General features: G+C 43.6%; 3 protein-coding genes and 2 non-coding genes across 5 annotated transcripts; 4 read left to right on the top strand and 1 right to left on the bottom strand.

The window, feature by feature from the left end:
• The first annotated feature begins 386 nt into the window (after positions 1–386).
• On the top strand, positions 387–1525 carry H257_08929 (hypothetical protein). Its single transcript, XM_009835016.1, has one exon. The coding sequence runs from the start codon at positions 425–427 to the stop codon at positions 1478–1480; it is 1056 nt and encodes a 351-aa protein (XP_009833318.1). The 5' UTR covers positions 387–424; the 3' UTR covers positions 1481–1525.
• Positions 1526–2298: 773 nt separating this feature from the next.
• Positions 2299–2370, top strand: H257_08928. The gene has a single exon. It is a non-coding gene; the product is annotated as a tRNA-Pro (tRNA).
• A 360-nt stretch (positions 2371–2730) lies between these two features.
• Positions 2731–2811, top strand: H257_08927. Its single transcript has one exon. It is a non-coding gene; the product is annotated as a tRNA-Ser (tRNA).
• Positions 2812–3566: 755 nt separating this feature from the next.
• H257_08926 (hypothetical protein) lies at positions 3567–11446 on the top strand (the record flags this gene model as incomplete). The annotated part of the gene is made up of 20 exons (XM_009835015.1): positions 3567–3917; positions 4003–4242; positions 4321–4427; positions 4507–4606; positions 4723–4936; positions 5172–5275; positions 5455–5626; positions 5789–5886; positions 5942–6050; positions 6159–6307; positions 6369–6590; positions 7433–7897; positions 9480–9589; positions 9724–10027; positions 10198–10299; positions 10386–10494; positions 10610–10766; positions 10860–10985; positions 11057–11156; positions 11244–11446. The coding sequence occupies 20 exons, from the start codon at positions 3567–3569 to the stop codon at positions 11367–11369; spliced, it is 3465 nt and encodes a 1154-aa protein (XP_009833317.1). The 3' UTR covers positions 11370–11446.
• Positions 11447–12787: 1341 nt separating this feature from the next.
• H257_08925 (hypothetical protein) lies at positions 12788–13783 on the bottom strand (the record flags this gene model as incomplete). Its single annotated transcript, XM_009835014.1, has 5 exons — positions 12788–12997; positions 13079–13178; positions 13250–13375; positions 13469–13625; positions 13741–13783. The coding sequence occupies 5 exons, from the start codon at positions 13781–13783 to the stop codon at positions 12788–12790; spliced, it is 636 nt and encodes a 211-aa protein (XP_009833316.1).
• Between the last annotated feature and the right edge of the window lie 92 nt (positions 13784–13875).

Here is a 13875-nt window from a genome sequence, read left to right as displayed (position 1 = left end):
CAATCACACGTCGAAATATCGACCCCCCAAGTTGCCACATCCTACTACAACTGTACTCTACAACGTACCACAACGCAATCATAGTAAATCAACTCGATCGTAGCTTTACCAAGTGCAAATACAAGGGACAACCAAGTTAAGTTAATCGCATTGATACATGCAAAACTACCGGTAGATAAAGGGTTGATGATGATGGTTCACCAGTTTAGCATCTCCACCGCGCGACATACCAAACTCAGAATCAGCATTGCGGCCCGATATGATAGAATTGTTCGAGCAATATAGTTGTAGACTATTTCGAGCGGTTTTGTAGATAAGTTACTAGTAATACTAAGAGTCCGTCACCGAGACTAAGCTTACTAATAGTAGCGTCAGGGGTTTCGTCATTTTCCTTTTTTCAGTGACAACCGCACGACACCTCGTCATGGCTTCGAACGACATTTATCATGGCCAAGCCGCGTTCGCTCCTGGGTTGGACGTCCGGCCGCACGAGTATGCTGCGAAACCGTTTGATGACGAGTATGACGTCGAGATCAAGGTCACGCACTGCGGCATCTGCGGGTCGGACTTGCATACGATCACGGGTGGGTGGGGCAAGATCGCTTATCCGTTGGTCGTTGGCCACGAAATCATCGGGCACGTCACTCGCGTTGGTTCCAAGGTGGACACTGCCAAGTACCCCATCGGCGCGCGCGTCGGCGTGGGTGCGCAGTGTGGGTCGTGCCTGGACTGCAACCAGTGCAACCGCCAGCTCGAAAACCTGTGCGACAACAACGTCGTGTACACGTACAACAGTTCCAGCAACGGGTACATCACGCAAGGTGGGTACGCAGACTACTACCGCTGCCACTTTAACTTTGTCGTGCCCATTCCCGACGGCATCACATCCGAGAGTGCCGCGCCAATGATGTGCGCGGGCGTGACCACGTATGCTCCGTTGAAGCATCACGGCGCTGGCCCTGGCAAGCACGTGGGGGTGGTCGGGATTGGCGGGTTGGGCCATCTGGGGGTACAGTGGGCTGTCGCGCTCGGGGCCGAAGTGACGGCACTGTCGAGTTCATCCAAGAAGGAACACGAGGCCAAGGATTTGCTCGGCGCGCATCATTTCTTAAACTACAGCGACGCCAGCGCAGTCACAGTGGCTGCCAAGTCGTACGACATTCTCCTTGTAACGTCGTATGGCAAGGACACCAACTGGAACGTGCTGTTGAGCCTCGTCGCCACCAACGGCAAACTTGTGCTGGTGGGGCTGCCCGAGGCGCCCGTGTCCTTCTTTCCGTTCTCGGTCGTGTCCAGACAAGTGACGTTTGTCGGATCGACCATCGGGTCGCCTGCGGAATTGGAGGAGATGCTCGCGTTTGCCGTGGAAAAACGCGTGAATTCGATCGTGCAAGTCGTGCCTATGAGCCGCGCCACGGACGCCCTGCACCAAGTTCGTAACGGGGACGTCCGGTTTCGCATTGTGCTTAAGAACGAGTAAATACCCGCTTTTATTACACATCCAAAACGAATGGTTGAGTTTGGGTTGACATAAGTGTACTCGAGTCGCGTTTCTGCTGGACTACTTAACTACTGTGCATAGGGTACTGTAGTAGCTAAGTAGGCATGCCTTGGGTTCTACAGTAGTACGTAACGTAACGTTATATGAATTCATGGGGAAGAGTAAACGAGGCGTTGGCGGCAAAACAAAACTCGTACTATTTATTATAGTCAGAATTGATACAAATTTGGGGAGGGGGTGCAATCGAATCGCGTCGATCTGATTGGTTGAATTTCATTGAGAAGGTTTTGATTGGTTAATAATTTTGAGCTCATCTGCAGTAGCCAGTCATATATTCTTGAAGTATCTCAACTCGGTTACTATGATAATTTTCACTTGAATTCATCTTGTTACTGGGTAGTTTTTAGCCTGTGTTTTGTTTGGTTTTTTTATTCTTACTTTTGTTTGGTCAGTTTGTTCTTTTCTTCTGGCGTCTCCTCTTATGGATTTGGTTGATCGTTTTGGTATTGTTCTTGGTATTCTAATTCTTTTTTATCTCGTCCGTCTTGTTATTGTTCTTTGGGTTTTGGTTTCTTGTTATGGTTATCTCGTTCTACTTCAAGAATATATGACTTTACAGTTAGTTAAATCAAGTGACCTTCATAGTGGAAAATCCATACACTGTAGTACTGTATAACGAAGTGTATAATTTATACACAAACTGTATAGTAGTACAATTTTACTAATACTAGCGAACCCTACTTCAGGTACCGTAGTATTAGCATTCTATAATTAAAGTGACCCTCAATTCCATGCCAGCCCTAATGGTCTAGTGGTATGATTCCTGCTTTGGGTGCAGGAGGTCCCGGTTTCGATCACCGGTTGGGGCCGTCTTTTTTCATTGTGATGCTTATTCCTAACGTTACCGTTACTTTTGCGTGGACAAAATTCCCTCACACCATAGCCACGATCACCCAGCGGGGGAGTCCGCTCACCTTGCTGTTAAAATTTATGTGTGTGGATTACCTGCATTTCACGAGCCGATGCTCTGACGTGTTGTTGTGATGGAAACTCCAAACATCTTGTCACGCACCGTCGAAGGGGACAATATAACGATCACATCCGATGACCGTCCATGCAACCTAGTTTGAAACTACGCGGTGATGATTTCAACCCCATGAGTCGTAGCATGAGACACTGAAGTGTTACTTTGATCATTTTTATCATAAAGTAGATACTATAAACATTGAGTCAGCTTGGCCGAGTGGTTAAGGCGTTAGCCTGCTAAGTTAATGGGGCAACCCGCGTGAGTTCGAATCTCACAGCTGACGATTCTTTTTCACTCCAAATTTAACCTCTAAAATCGCAACCTATAAAAATACACATACCACTGTAGTACTACTGTATTAAGTTGAAGTGTTAATAACGTTAACTGTAAGTTCGCTTCTTCTTCGAATTTTGCCGCCGCGGACATGCCCAACATCGATACAATCAATGTTACCGGAGAAATCATATGCGCGACTGCCTGTACCCCAAGCGTGGTCACTGTGCAGTTGTTGCTCCATGTCACCAAGCAGGTGACGGACGCGCAATGGGTTAACATGGTGTACTCCATTTATACGCTACTGTAAGAGATCTCCACTCGTTATACGGATAACCCTTATATAGGACAAGTCTTGGTCTTAAGTTCCCAGCCGTTGGTCCCTTTGACGCATAGCACTAACATCGCCAAGAGGAAGTTAATGCAGTTGAATCAACGTTCAATTATGATAAGTACTCGGGATTGTTCGAGGCGAATTGGATAATCAACTGCGCCATCTCATGCGGTGCTGCCCTACGATTCCTTGGGAGAGTACGCTGAGTTACTTTATAGCGAATCAAACAGTTGTCTACCGGTAGGTAGGTTAGGCTAAACCACTTAATAATAACGGCAACTGTCACCGTTTAACGCTTGTCCCTTGATCACGAAACCGTATCAATTGAAAAACGTAACTGCCACCGTTACAATTGTAGCACCGGTTACTCGTGTAGAAGCGAACCGTCGACACGTCGCCCCCGTTTGCCCGTCACGCTTTCCCTGGGCTGCATGTCGTCTACACTGTGCGCCACTTCCGGCGTCGCTTCTGGCACTACTTCCATCGACATCCAAAGCATTCTGAATCGAGGGGGACATCAATGTCCATCGCCCCATACGCGGCGCCACGTTGTGAGCGCTCCTCGATGGATGCTCAACCCCGAGTCTGGCTTCAAGATCAAGTGGGACTTGGGCCTCGCGCTGTGCGTGTTCTACACGTCGTGCGTGGTGCCCGTGCGCATCAGTTTCAGCCTGGACGCGACTGGTTTTTTTTACTTTTTTGAATGCGGCATCGACTTTTGCTTCTTCTTGGACATTCTCTTGAGCTTTCGCACGGGGTTAATCGACCCCACCACCGGCCACGTACGTGTATCTATTTCTTGTGTGGACTACTACTACTACTAGTATATTTGATTTACTTTTTCATATTTTTTTCTTCTACTTCTAGGTGTACTATAACAAACGTCAAATCGTTCGCTCGTATTTGCGAGGGTGGTTTGGCATTGATTTGGTGTCGACGCTGCCCCTCGAGTTCATCGCCAAGCATCTGTACCCCGAGGCGACAGCATCGTCTTCGTCCAACACGCTGCAGTCGGCCAAGATCCTACGTGGTCTTAAACTCATTCGGCTGCTGAAACTAGTGCGCATTCGAAAAATCGGCCAAATGATTTCCAAGTTGGAGGAAGAGGTACAGTACATATACCTGCTTTCCACATATATGAAGAATATATATACCCTGAGTTAATAGTTTTTTGTATTTTTGTAGGTGTTTGCCAATCAAAGCGTGCTCTCGTTGGTGAAAATTCTGCTGTTTTTGCTCTTTCTCGCCCACTTGGTCGCATGTGTATGGTTCTACGTCGCCCAAATCAGCACGTACGATAATTGTTACCATAAAGTGAAAATCGGCTTTTTTTAAATCTTTTTTATACCATCCTATGTACGTTATTTGTAGGTATTCGTGGTCCAATACATTGGGCTACATGATTAACGACCACCCAAACATGGTTACGTTGCAGTACTTGTCGTCGCTGTACTGGGCCATTGTCACTATGGTACGATCTATTTCGGGGTTTCGAATTGTTGTCGAAGCATATATAATATTTATATGATACCCTCCTAGTGCTAGTTAAAATTCTAGTCTAGATATTCACCTAAGTACTGCTGTTAGACGACGGTCGGGTACGGAGACATTACGCCGAAAACCAAAACCGAGCTGATTATCGCCATGTTTGTCATGATCATCGGCGTGTCCATGTTTGGGTATGTGATTGGAAATATCACGTCGCTGGTGGACAACATCAACGCGTCCAGTCGCATGCAATCGCAGCACATCACGACACTCAAGGAGTATGTGATTGTCCGAAACTTGCCCAAACATACTGGTACGTCGTCATATTCCAAGTTTGTTTTCGTGTGCATTCTTGCTCTACGTACTTGAATATATACATCATGTACATGTAGTTTATAATGCACTACATGTAGTTTATAATGCACTCTTGCTCTACGTACTTGAATATACATATCATGTACAGGTAGAAAATATTTATTGTTCTGCGGAGTTAGTTAAATATATTCATGTATATATATATATGACAGCGCTTTGGAACTATCTGTTAGGCAAGCGCGTGTTGGATCACTTTGAGTACTTGTATCGGCATCGCTCCGTGTTTGATGAAGGCGCAATCCTGACCAACTTGCCCACTGGCATGCGCAACGATGTGGTATGTGATTATATATATATTCTACTCTGGTCCATAATGTTAGTCCAATTATTTCCAAACTGATCTCGCTTTCCTAATATATATATTGCTTGTGTGAAAGTTGGCGATCTCATCGTTGATTGGCTGGATCATGCATGTTTCACATGGGTAGACTGACAATTCTATATTTTGGTTTGCAGGTTCACCATGTGCTGCACAAGATGATTTCGCGCATCCATTTCCTCTCGACGTGCCATCACGAAGGGCTGGTAGCCGACTTGGCGGTGGCGATGCAGCCCTTCTTTTGTGTTCAAGACGAAGCCGTGTATGTGCAGCAGGACATGGCGGCGCACGTGTTTTTCATTCTCAAGGGTATACGAAAAAGTATATTTATTTATTTAGTTTTTGATTTTTGAAACGTAATTACGCCTCTAGATATATATATATAATGTACACTTTAATATTAAAATCCATAATTTAAATATTATTTTATTGATATTTGCCCTAATAGCGTTATATAATTTGCCACTACAGGCACCATGGGGTTGATCCAGAACAAGCTGAACCAAACGACTGGCATAACCACAAAGACACTGCTGCTTGCGCTCGACGAAGGCAGCCATTTTGGAGAGGTTTATCTCGAGTTTATATAGGAAATACCGACGTTGTGGTGGTTATATGTACTAGGTGGAATTATTCCATCCAGTTTATAGCTGCGGCATGCGGCTGACGTCGGCGGTGGCAAAGTCGTACTGTCAACTAGCGTTTCTTCCCCGACCTGTGATTCTATCAATCGGTACATCATGGCATCATCGTCTAGTCGCATACATATATATATAATATATACATTTCCCAGCGATGTTTTAAAGATGAATTCAATTTTTGTAACACGTCATAATATTAGGGAAAACTTGGCCGGAAGCCCTGGAGACATTTCAGACCGAGGCGACGGCCAAGGCCAAACTTATGGGTCCCCTCATCAATGCTGGTCTACGTCAGCCCCCACCCCCTCCCCTGTCCATCAATATTCGAACGAACCTGCAGTTGGGAACAGTACGATGTGTTTTTTATTGGCAATTCTGTCGTTTGCCGAGTTTAATTGGTGCGATTTTAGAACGTCGTAATACCGACAGCGACAGCCACGGGACTCCCATGCCTTTCCACCACTACCGAAAAGAAACCTCCAATCCAAGTCGAAATAGCTGCTCACACTGACGATGTAGCATCTCCATCCCTTTCGTCACTTAATTGTATGATTCGTCCGCTGGACGTCGCGCCGCAGAATGCAACCACCATCACCAACGTGGGACATCGCCTGTCCCTTCCGGAAAAGAAGGTACTCAGCTGTTACAAGCGTCTTGTATTCTTATATCTCCATACTATGACATGGATTCTGCATGCTGTTGAAAGTGGTATCAGTGATAAGTCACATGATGACGTTATACGGGCATTGTACCGGGCGTTACCACATTACGACGACGATGATGATGGCGGAACCTTATGGCGCACGCAGCATATATTCTACTACCTATATTGACCTTTTCGTTGAATTTTGGACATCGTAGCTGATGGATTTGAGCATCGATTTGAATTAGATTTTAACCTATTTAATGTATGTTACATATACAAACTTGAACCTGAACATTTGGCCTGGGCCAATCGATCATTGGTGGTTGAAACCTCTCTTTAGTGCACTTTGATTGGCTAGGACATTCTAACATACATTTTGTCAACTTCATTCAATTCTACTCGGAAGGCCAAATTGGAACGGATTTGACAATATTAGTGTTTTCTTGAAAATTTATAATACCTACCATTACCAACTCTATTATTTCAAATACATTGCGTTTCAAATGGGAATGTGTGTCGAATCGGTTTAGGGTGCGTGTGGTAACATTTCAAAAATATTATTCCATTTTCTTGGAAAATGGGATTAACCCAAAATGCCATTTTCAAAATGGAGGTAAAAGGTCCATTTTGTAATATAGAGTTTTGGACCTCTTCAACGAGTAAACCCCACGTGGAAATATTTATTGGATTTGGGTTAAACCACTTCCAGCAAGGCATGTTTCAATTTTGATCAGATTTGTTGAATTCGGCCCCAAAATCGCGTTTTGAGCCTGAATAGTGCAATATTTCCGGTTACCAGACGCACCCTTATACTATCTGTTGGGGTAGGTGGCGCACTTTCATGGGATGCTACACCCACACGATATTTTCGTCGTGAATTGGCAGATGACAGTGGCGACGGCGATCGTGTATTCGTCCTTCATGGTACCGTATCGCATTGGGTTTGAAGCTGCGCCGGTGGCAGAGGGGCGGTACTTGGACACGTTTGTGGACGTGTTGTTCGGTCTGGACATCGTCCTCACGTTTCGTCTGGCGTACCACAACGCTGAGAGGCAGTTGGTGTGCAACGCCGTCACAATTGCTAAGAAATACGCCAAGGGGTGGCTCGTCGTGGACTTGCTGTCGACTCTGCCCATTGACTCGATAGGCCGCTTGTTTGTGCCGTCCGAAAACGCAGCCCAAGTCGCCCAGTCGACCAAATTCCTCCGCATGTTTCGCGTCGCTAGGCTGTTCAAACTCGTGCGACTACTCAAAATCGGCAAAGTGTTCAAACGCATTCGAGATTCCATCCAGGTACTGTATATATATATATATATATATATATATATAAATTGATATATTTTCGAAGAACTTGGATGATGTATATATACGTATATTTTTGGAAGGACATAAATGATATATTGGAAGAACTTGGATGATGTATATATATGTAACGTGGGGCACCAGTCATCAGCATCGTTCATTGATTACTTTGTTCGTCCATTTCTCGTTGACTACAACACATATTGAGGTGATACAAATATCAAAATAACCGCAAGATTCAGCTCATGAATTGAGGTTCAAAGGATATCAATTTCAATAGTAAACACGTGCAGTAAGGATTTTCAAAAGTAGCGTTTTTTGTAGGGCACCAGTCATCGGCACACGTTTTAGACTTGTGTAATGTATTGAATCCTCCACGCTCCAGTTCGCGGGATGCTGTCATCATATTAGATATCAAAGGAATATTTGTTTAGCATGGGTATTAACTGCTACAGTAACGATTTCTGTATGATCAACACAAATTGACAGGTCCAACCTCTAATTTATAAGGGGCACTAATTCTTGAAGAACTACATTTTGACCAATAAGAGTTATTCAGGCATTTCTATTGGCTTAGAACAGTGCCGATGACTGGTGTCTTTGCCGATGACTGGTGCCCTACGTTATATATTATATAGTGGAAGAACTTGGATGATATATATTATAAGAACTTGGATCATATATATATAGTATATTTTTGGAAGGACATAAATGATATATTGGAAGAAATTGGATGATGTATATATATGTAACGTGGGGCACCAGTCATCAGCATCGTTCATTGATTACTTTGTTCGTCCATTTCTCGTTGACTACAACACATATTGAGGTGATACAAATATCAAAATAACCGCAAGATTCAGCTCATGAATTGAGGTTCAAAGGATATCAATTTCAATAGTAAACACGTGCAGTAAGGATTTTCAAAAGTAGCGTTTTTTGTAGGGCACCAGTCATCGGCACACGTTTTAGACTTGTGTAATGTATTGAATCCTCCACGCTCCAGTTCGCGGGATGCTGTCATCATATTAGATATCAAAGGAATATTTGTTTAGCATGGGTATTAACTGCTACAGTAACGATTTCTGTATGATCAACACAAATTGACAGGTCCAACCTCTAATTTATAAGGGGCACTAATTCTTGAAGAACTACATTTTGACCAATAAGAGTTATTCAGGCATTTCTATTGGCTTAGAACAGTGCCGATGACTGGTGTCTTTGCCGATGACTGGTGCCCTACGTTATATATTATATAGTGGAAGAACTTGGATGATATATATTATAAGAACTTGGATCATATATATATATATGTATGATGGATGCGGTTGAACGGCAACGCAACCACACGATACGGCAGCTCGTGCGTATGCATGTTTCTATCTATATACCCTCATATCCACTTGATATTTGGAATGGTAATACACATATACAAGTGTTTTGATATACTAGAACTCTTGGAATCCAATTATAATGACCCCGATACACAACCATTGCACGCATTTGTTTATACATGTAAAATGTAGTTATTATACCCTCGTTCACTCGATATTAATATCCTATGATCTACTAGCTGAGTCCGTCGACGGAGCGACTGCTCAAGCTGGTGACAATCATGATCTGCTTTGGGCACTGGTGCGCATGCATTTTTCACTGGATCATGCTGTTTGAAGAAGAAAGCGGGTAACGTTATGCAATTCACATGACCTTTCCGAGACCCTAACCTCTACTAAGTGCCCAAAAATTGAAAATAAATTGAATCACAGTTCTCCACCCTTATTACACTAACCGATATGTATTTATTTACGATGGAGTAGCGGCCACACGTGGTGCACAGACTACTTTTTTCCGTACGATGACGAGCCTGGGGCGTGTTCTGTTCGAGTGCCCAACGAAGATCGCTACTTGGTCGCCATCTACTGGGCGTTCACGACCATGACTACCGTGGGATATGGTGACCTGAAGCCGTCCAAATTCTCCGTCCCCGAGCTGAGTTTTGCGGTCGTGTGCTTGATTGTCAACTCGACCGTGTTTGCGTATGTTGTGAGTGGCATCATCGGGGTGATTTCCAATCACAACCCGAGCGACCGAGAATACCGAACGCAAATGAACGAAATGAAGGTATGTTAGTCCGATATTAGCAAAAATATAAAATGAAAAAAAAAAAAAAAATCCCGTATTGGAGAAACCAGAAAATGAAAATCCTTCCACCTTCTACTAAAACTATTATTTTGATATCGTTTTTCATATGATTCATATATTGAATGGATGGGGATTGACACCATTTGTAGGATTACGTGCGCGACACGGCCATGAGCGTCCGACTTAGTAACAACGTCAAGCGACATTATGATTTCCTACTCAGCACCACGTGTTTATTTCCCGAAGAGCAGGTCATATGATAAAAAATAATATTATATATATATATATACAAGGGTGTATATATCCTGGAGTATATTATGATTTAATATGTTTGTAGATCTTCAATCAATTGCGACCGAGCCTTCGCTTTGACGTGGCACGTCTCGTGGCCAGCAACACAATCATGACCATCAACATCATCGCATCGATGGAAAAGAAATACAAAGGTAGGACAGCTATAAACTATATATAACTAAATACATGGCTAATTCAGTATCATTCATACCACATTACACACACATATAATATATATATATATAAATATTTAAATACGGTGGCTAGGATTTGTCAGCTACGCTTTGTTTCTGTTGCGGCCGCAGTTTATCCTCCGAAGCGAGCGCGTGTGCCGCAGTGGCAGCCCTGGCACGGAAATGTTTTTCCTCATCGAAGGCGAGTGCGAGCAAATGGACCAAGATAACCACAACGTCCGCGTGTTGGGGTATATATATATATATATATATATATATTCTGTTATTTGTTATATACCAGGAATATATATACATTTGAGACTATTTTTAATATTTCTGGATAGAGAGGGGACATTATTTGAAGCATATGCGTTGCTGGCACCCCCAGAAGAGCACTACCGTATGCAAAGCACCGTCACCGCCCTCACGCCAACGTGCCAGCTGTACTCGTTGTCGGTGCACGAGTTTGAGTAATATTTTATCTATCCCTGAAAATATTATTTATGGAAATATACTTTATACATATGTCTCGTATGTGTAGGTCCATAGCCGACTTGTCACCTGCGATTTCGGTAAATTTGGCGTATGAGTTTGCGATGGATATCGCAGCCGACTCGTTCTTGAGTCTCTCACCTGAACAAGTAAGTACCTTCGAACATTGAACGTGTTGTTATTTCCTTAATCATATATATACTATTGGATCAAGTGTTAATCATATGTAAACTTAGCGGTCGGTGGTATCCCAAGCAATAGCTCGATATGCTGTTGTCGAGAACAATATGGACACGTCAGCTGATACAATGTCACCAGATTCGACCAAGTCCAGTGTCATCCAAGAAGCTGAACATGTTTAGGCCAAATCCAATGAATCCTGCAGTACTGTAGTACCGTGATGGACATATAATGGTATTGTTGTGTTTATATTCTAAACTGGAGCGACATGGAGAATAAATCGACACAACCAAATGTGCTCAAGAGTCGGCAAAAGGGGATGTAGCAAATCAAATTGCAGGAAACCATCTTCAAAGCCAAATTAGTGTGTGACTTCAAACCAATCACCACTCGACACCTCTTTACATACAAAATTCAGTACAAAGAATCGATCGATAGATTGGCGGTTCAGCACAAAAGTCAACCAAATTTTGGGTAAAAGGACAATAATAACATGCAGATTGTGTGCACTTGAACTCGGAAGTGGCGGTGTCTATATTACAAGGCACACTTTGCTGCTTGTCGTAAATAACATATGACACTATCGACAACATTTTTAGGCAACACGCCACTCTGACCCCATACATCAACATATACAGCCAGCATTCTCGATGCATTTGTTCCAAAGGTTCTAGTTCCAAAATCCCATGCGGACAGACCCAAGCCTTATGTACCCTCGTATCCGTTTTTGGTATGGGGAAAGCCACTCCCGGTGACCACCTCCCCTCCGAACATTCCACTTGCACACGAGTTGAACCGTACAGACTGAGCTTCCTTGTGTAGCAATGCCATCAGGTGTATCACCTGGAAAGGTAGCAGTCTCCCCAGGCAACACAAATGCGGGGACCGGCGTCTGGGGCTGAGGGTTTTCTATCAAATGGCTCGGGTGAGCTTACAATCTCCACTGCATCTACGCCCCATATATACAATCACGCCGCCGACTTACACTGTTCCCGGAGCACATGCGACCCCTCCACCTGGTTTTGATCCAACCAATCCCTGGTTAAGCGCTAGCCATCGACTTGACACGTCGTATGTTTGCATGTATGCACTTACAATGCGTATTGTCAAGTTTAAACGTACGATAGATAGCTCAGTACATGTTTATAACATGACTCTACTAGGTCGACACATTTCAACAGGGATAGGTGCCACTGTGTGTGCAATCAGTGCATGCCGACCTGGCTGTAGCACCACTCGCTTCTCCCGTTCGACGAGGAGTCGTACATGATAAACCAGTGGTAAATGTGTCCAACATAAATGAATCATTCTTAACGGTCAACCGATACTACACGTACATACTGACCAAATAGAAGCCCTTTATTGCCACCGCAGAAATATGTTTCTATTTTTTCATATGTCATTCTTGTATCCATACGTAGTGTCCAGTTTCAGTTCCTTTACCAATACTGCCGCCAGCCACCACAATAACCTATCTACATTCGAATGCTAGTTGGGGCGGAATGACTCAAGTCCGAATGTGGGTGATAATTGCACAATATAAACTACTATTATTATTATTATTTTTTTTTTTTTGCATACTGTGCTACGTTTTTCTACGTTACGACGCCCCCGACGCCAGCCCCAGCGTGTGCTTGGTCTTGGACATGACCCCTTTCATCGCTTCTTTGACGTTTTCAGGGAGCACGCTTCCTTTGACAATGCGCAGCTTGGCCATCGCCACCTTAGCCATGTTGGTGAGAGGACCGTAGTTCAAACCCTCGGGGTGCAGCGTCTTCTTGCGTTCAATTGCCCCCAACACCACGGCCTCCTACATGGATTTCCAGCGAAAACAATAAATATATAAATAAATCTCTTCATTTCAAGTCGTTTGCATGGTCCAACAACGTACTTGTTCGTCGTTCAACGTCAAAAAGTCATCTTGGAGGATCGATTTCGCAAACTCGTACGCCAAATTCACCGAAATCGCAGGTGACAAGTCGGCTATGGACCTACACATACGAGACATATGTATAAAGTATATTTCCATAAATAATATTTTCAGGGATAGATAAAATATTACTCAAACTCGTGCACCGACAACGAGTACAGCTGGCACGTTGGCGTGAGGGCGGTGACGGTGCTTTGCATACGGTAGTGCTCTTCTGGGGGTGCCAGCAACGCATATGCTTCAAATAATGTCCCCTCTCTATCCAGAAATATTAAAAATAGTCTCAAATGTATATATATTCCTGGTATATAACAAATAACAGAATATATATATATATATATATATATATACCCCAACACGCGGACGTTGTGGTTATCTTGGTCCATTTGCTCGCACTCGCCTTCGATGAGGAAAAACATTTCCGTGCCAGGGCTGCCACTGCGGCACACGCGCTCGCTTCGGAGGATAAACTGCGGCCGCAACAGAAACAAAGCGTAGCTGACAAATCCTAGCCACCGTATTTAAATATTTATATATATATATATTATATGTGTGTGTAATGTGGTATGAATGATACTGAATTAGCCATGTATTTAGTTATATATAGTTTATAGCTGTCCTACCTTTGTATTTCTTTTCCATCGATGCGATGATGTTGATGGTCATGATTGTGTTGCTGGCCACGAGACGTGCCACGTCAAAGCGAAGGCTCGGTCGCAATTGATTGAAGATCTACAAACATATTAAATCATAATATA

The sequence above is a fragment of the Aphanomyces astaci genome (assembly GCF_000520075.1).
Source record: "Aphanomyces astaci strain APO3 unplaced genomic scaffold supercont1.21, whole genome shotgun sequence".
NCBI classification, from domain to species: Eukaryota; Oomycota; class Saprolegniomycetes; order Saprolegniales; family Verrucalvaceae; genus Aphanomyces; species Aphanomyces astaci.
The sequence above is the reverse complement of the archived record's forward strand: the minus strand, read 5'-3'. Positions and strand labels throughout refer to the sequence as shown.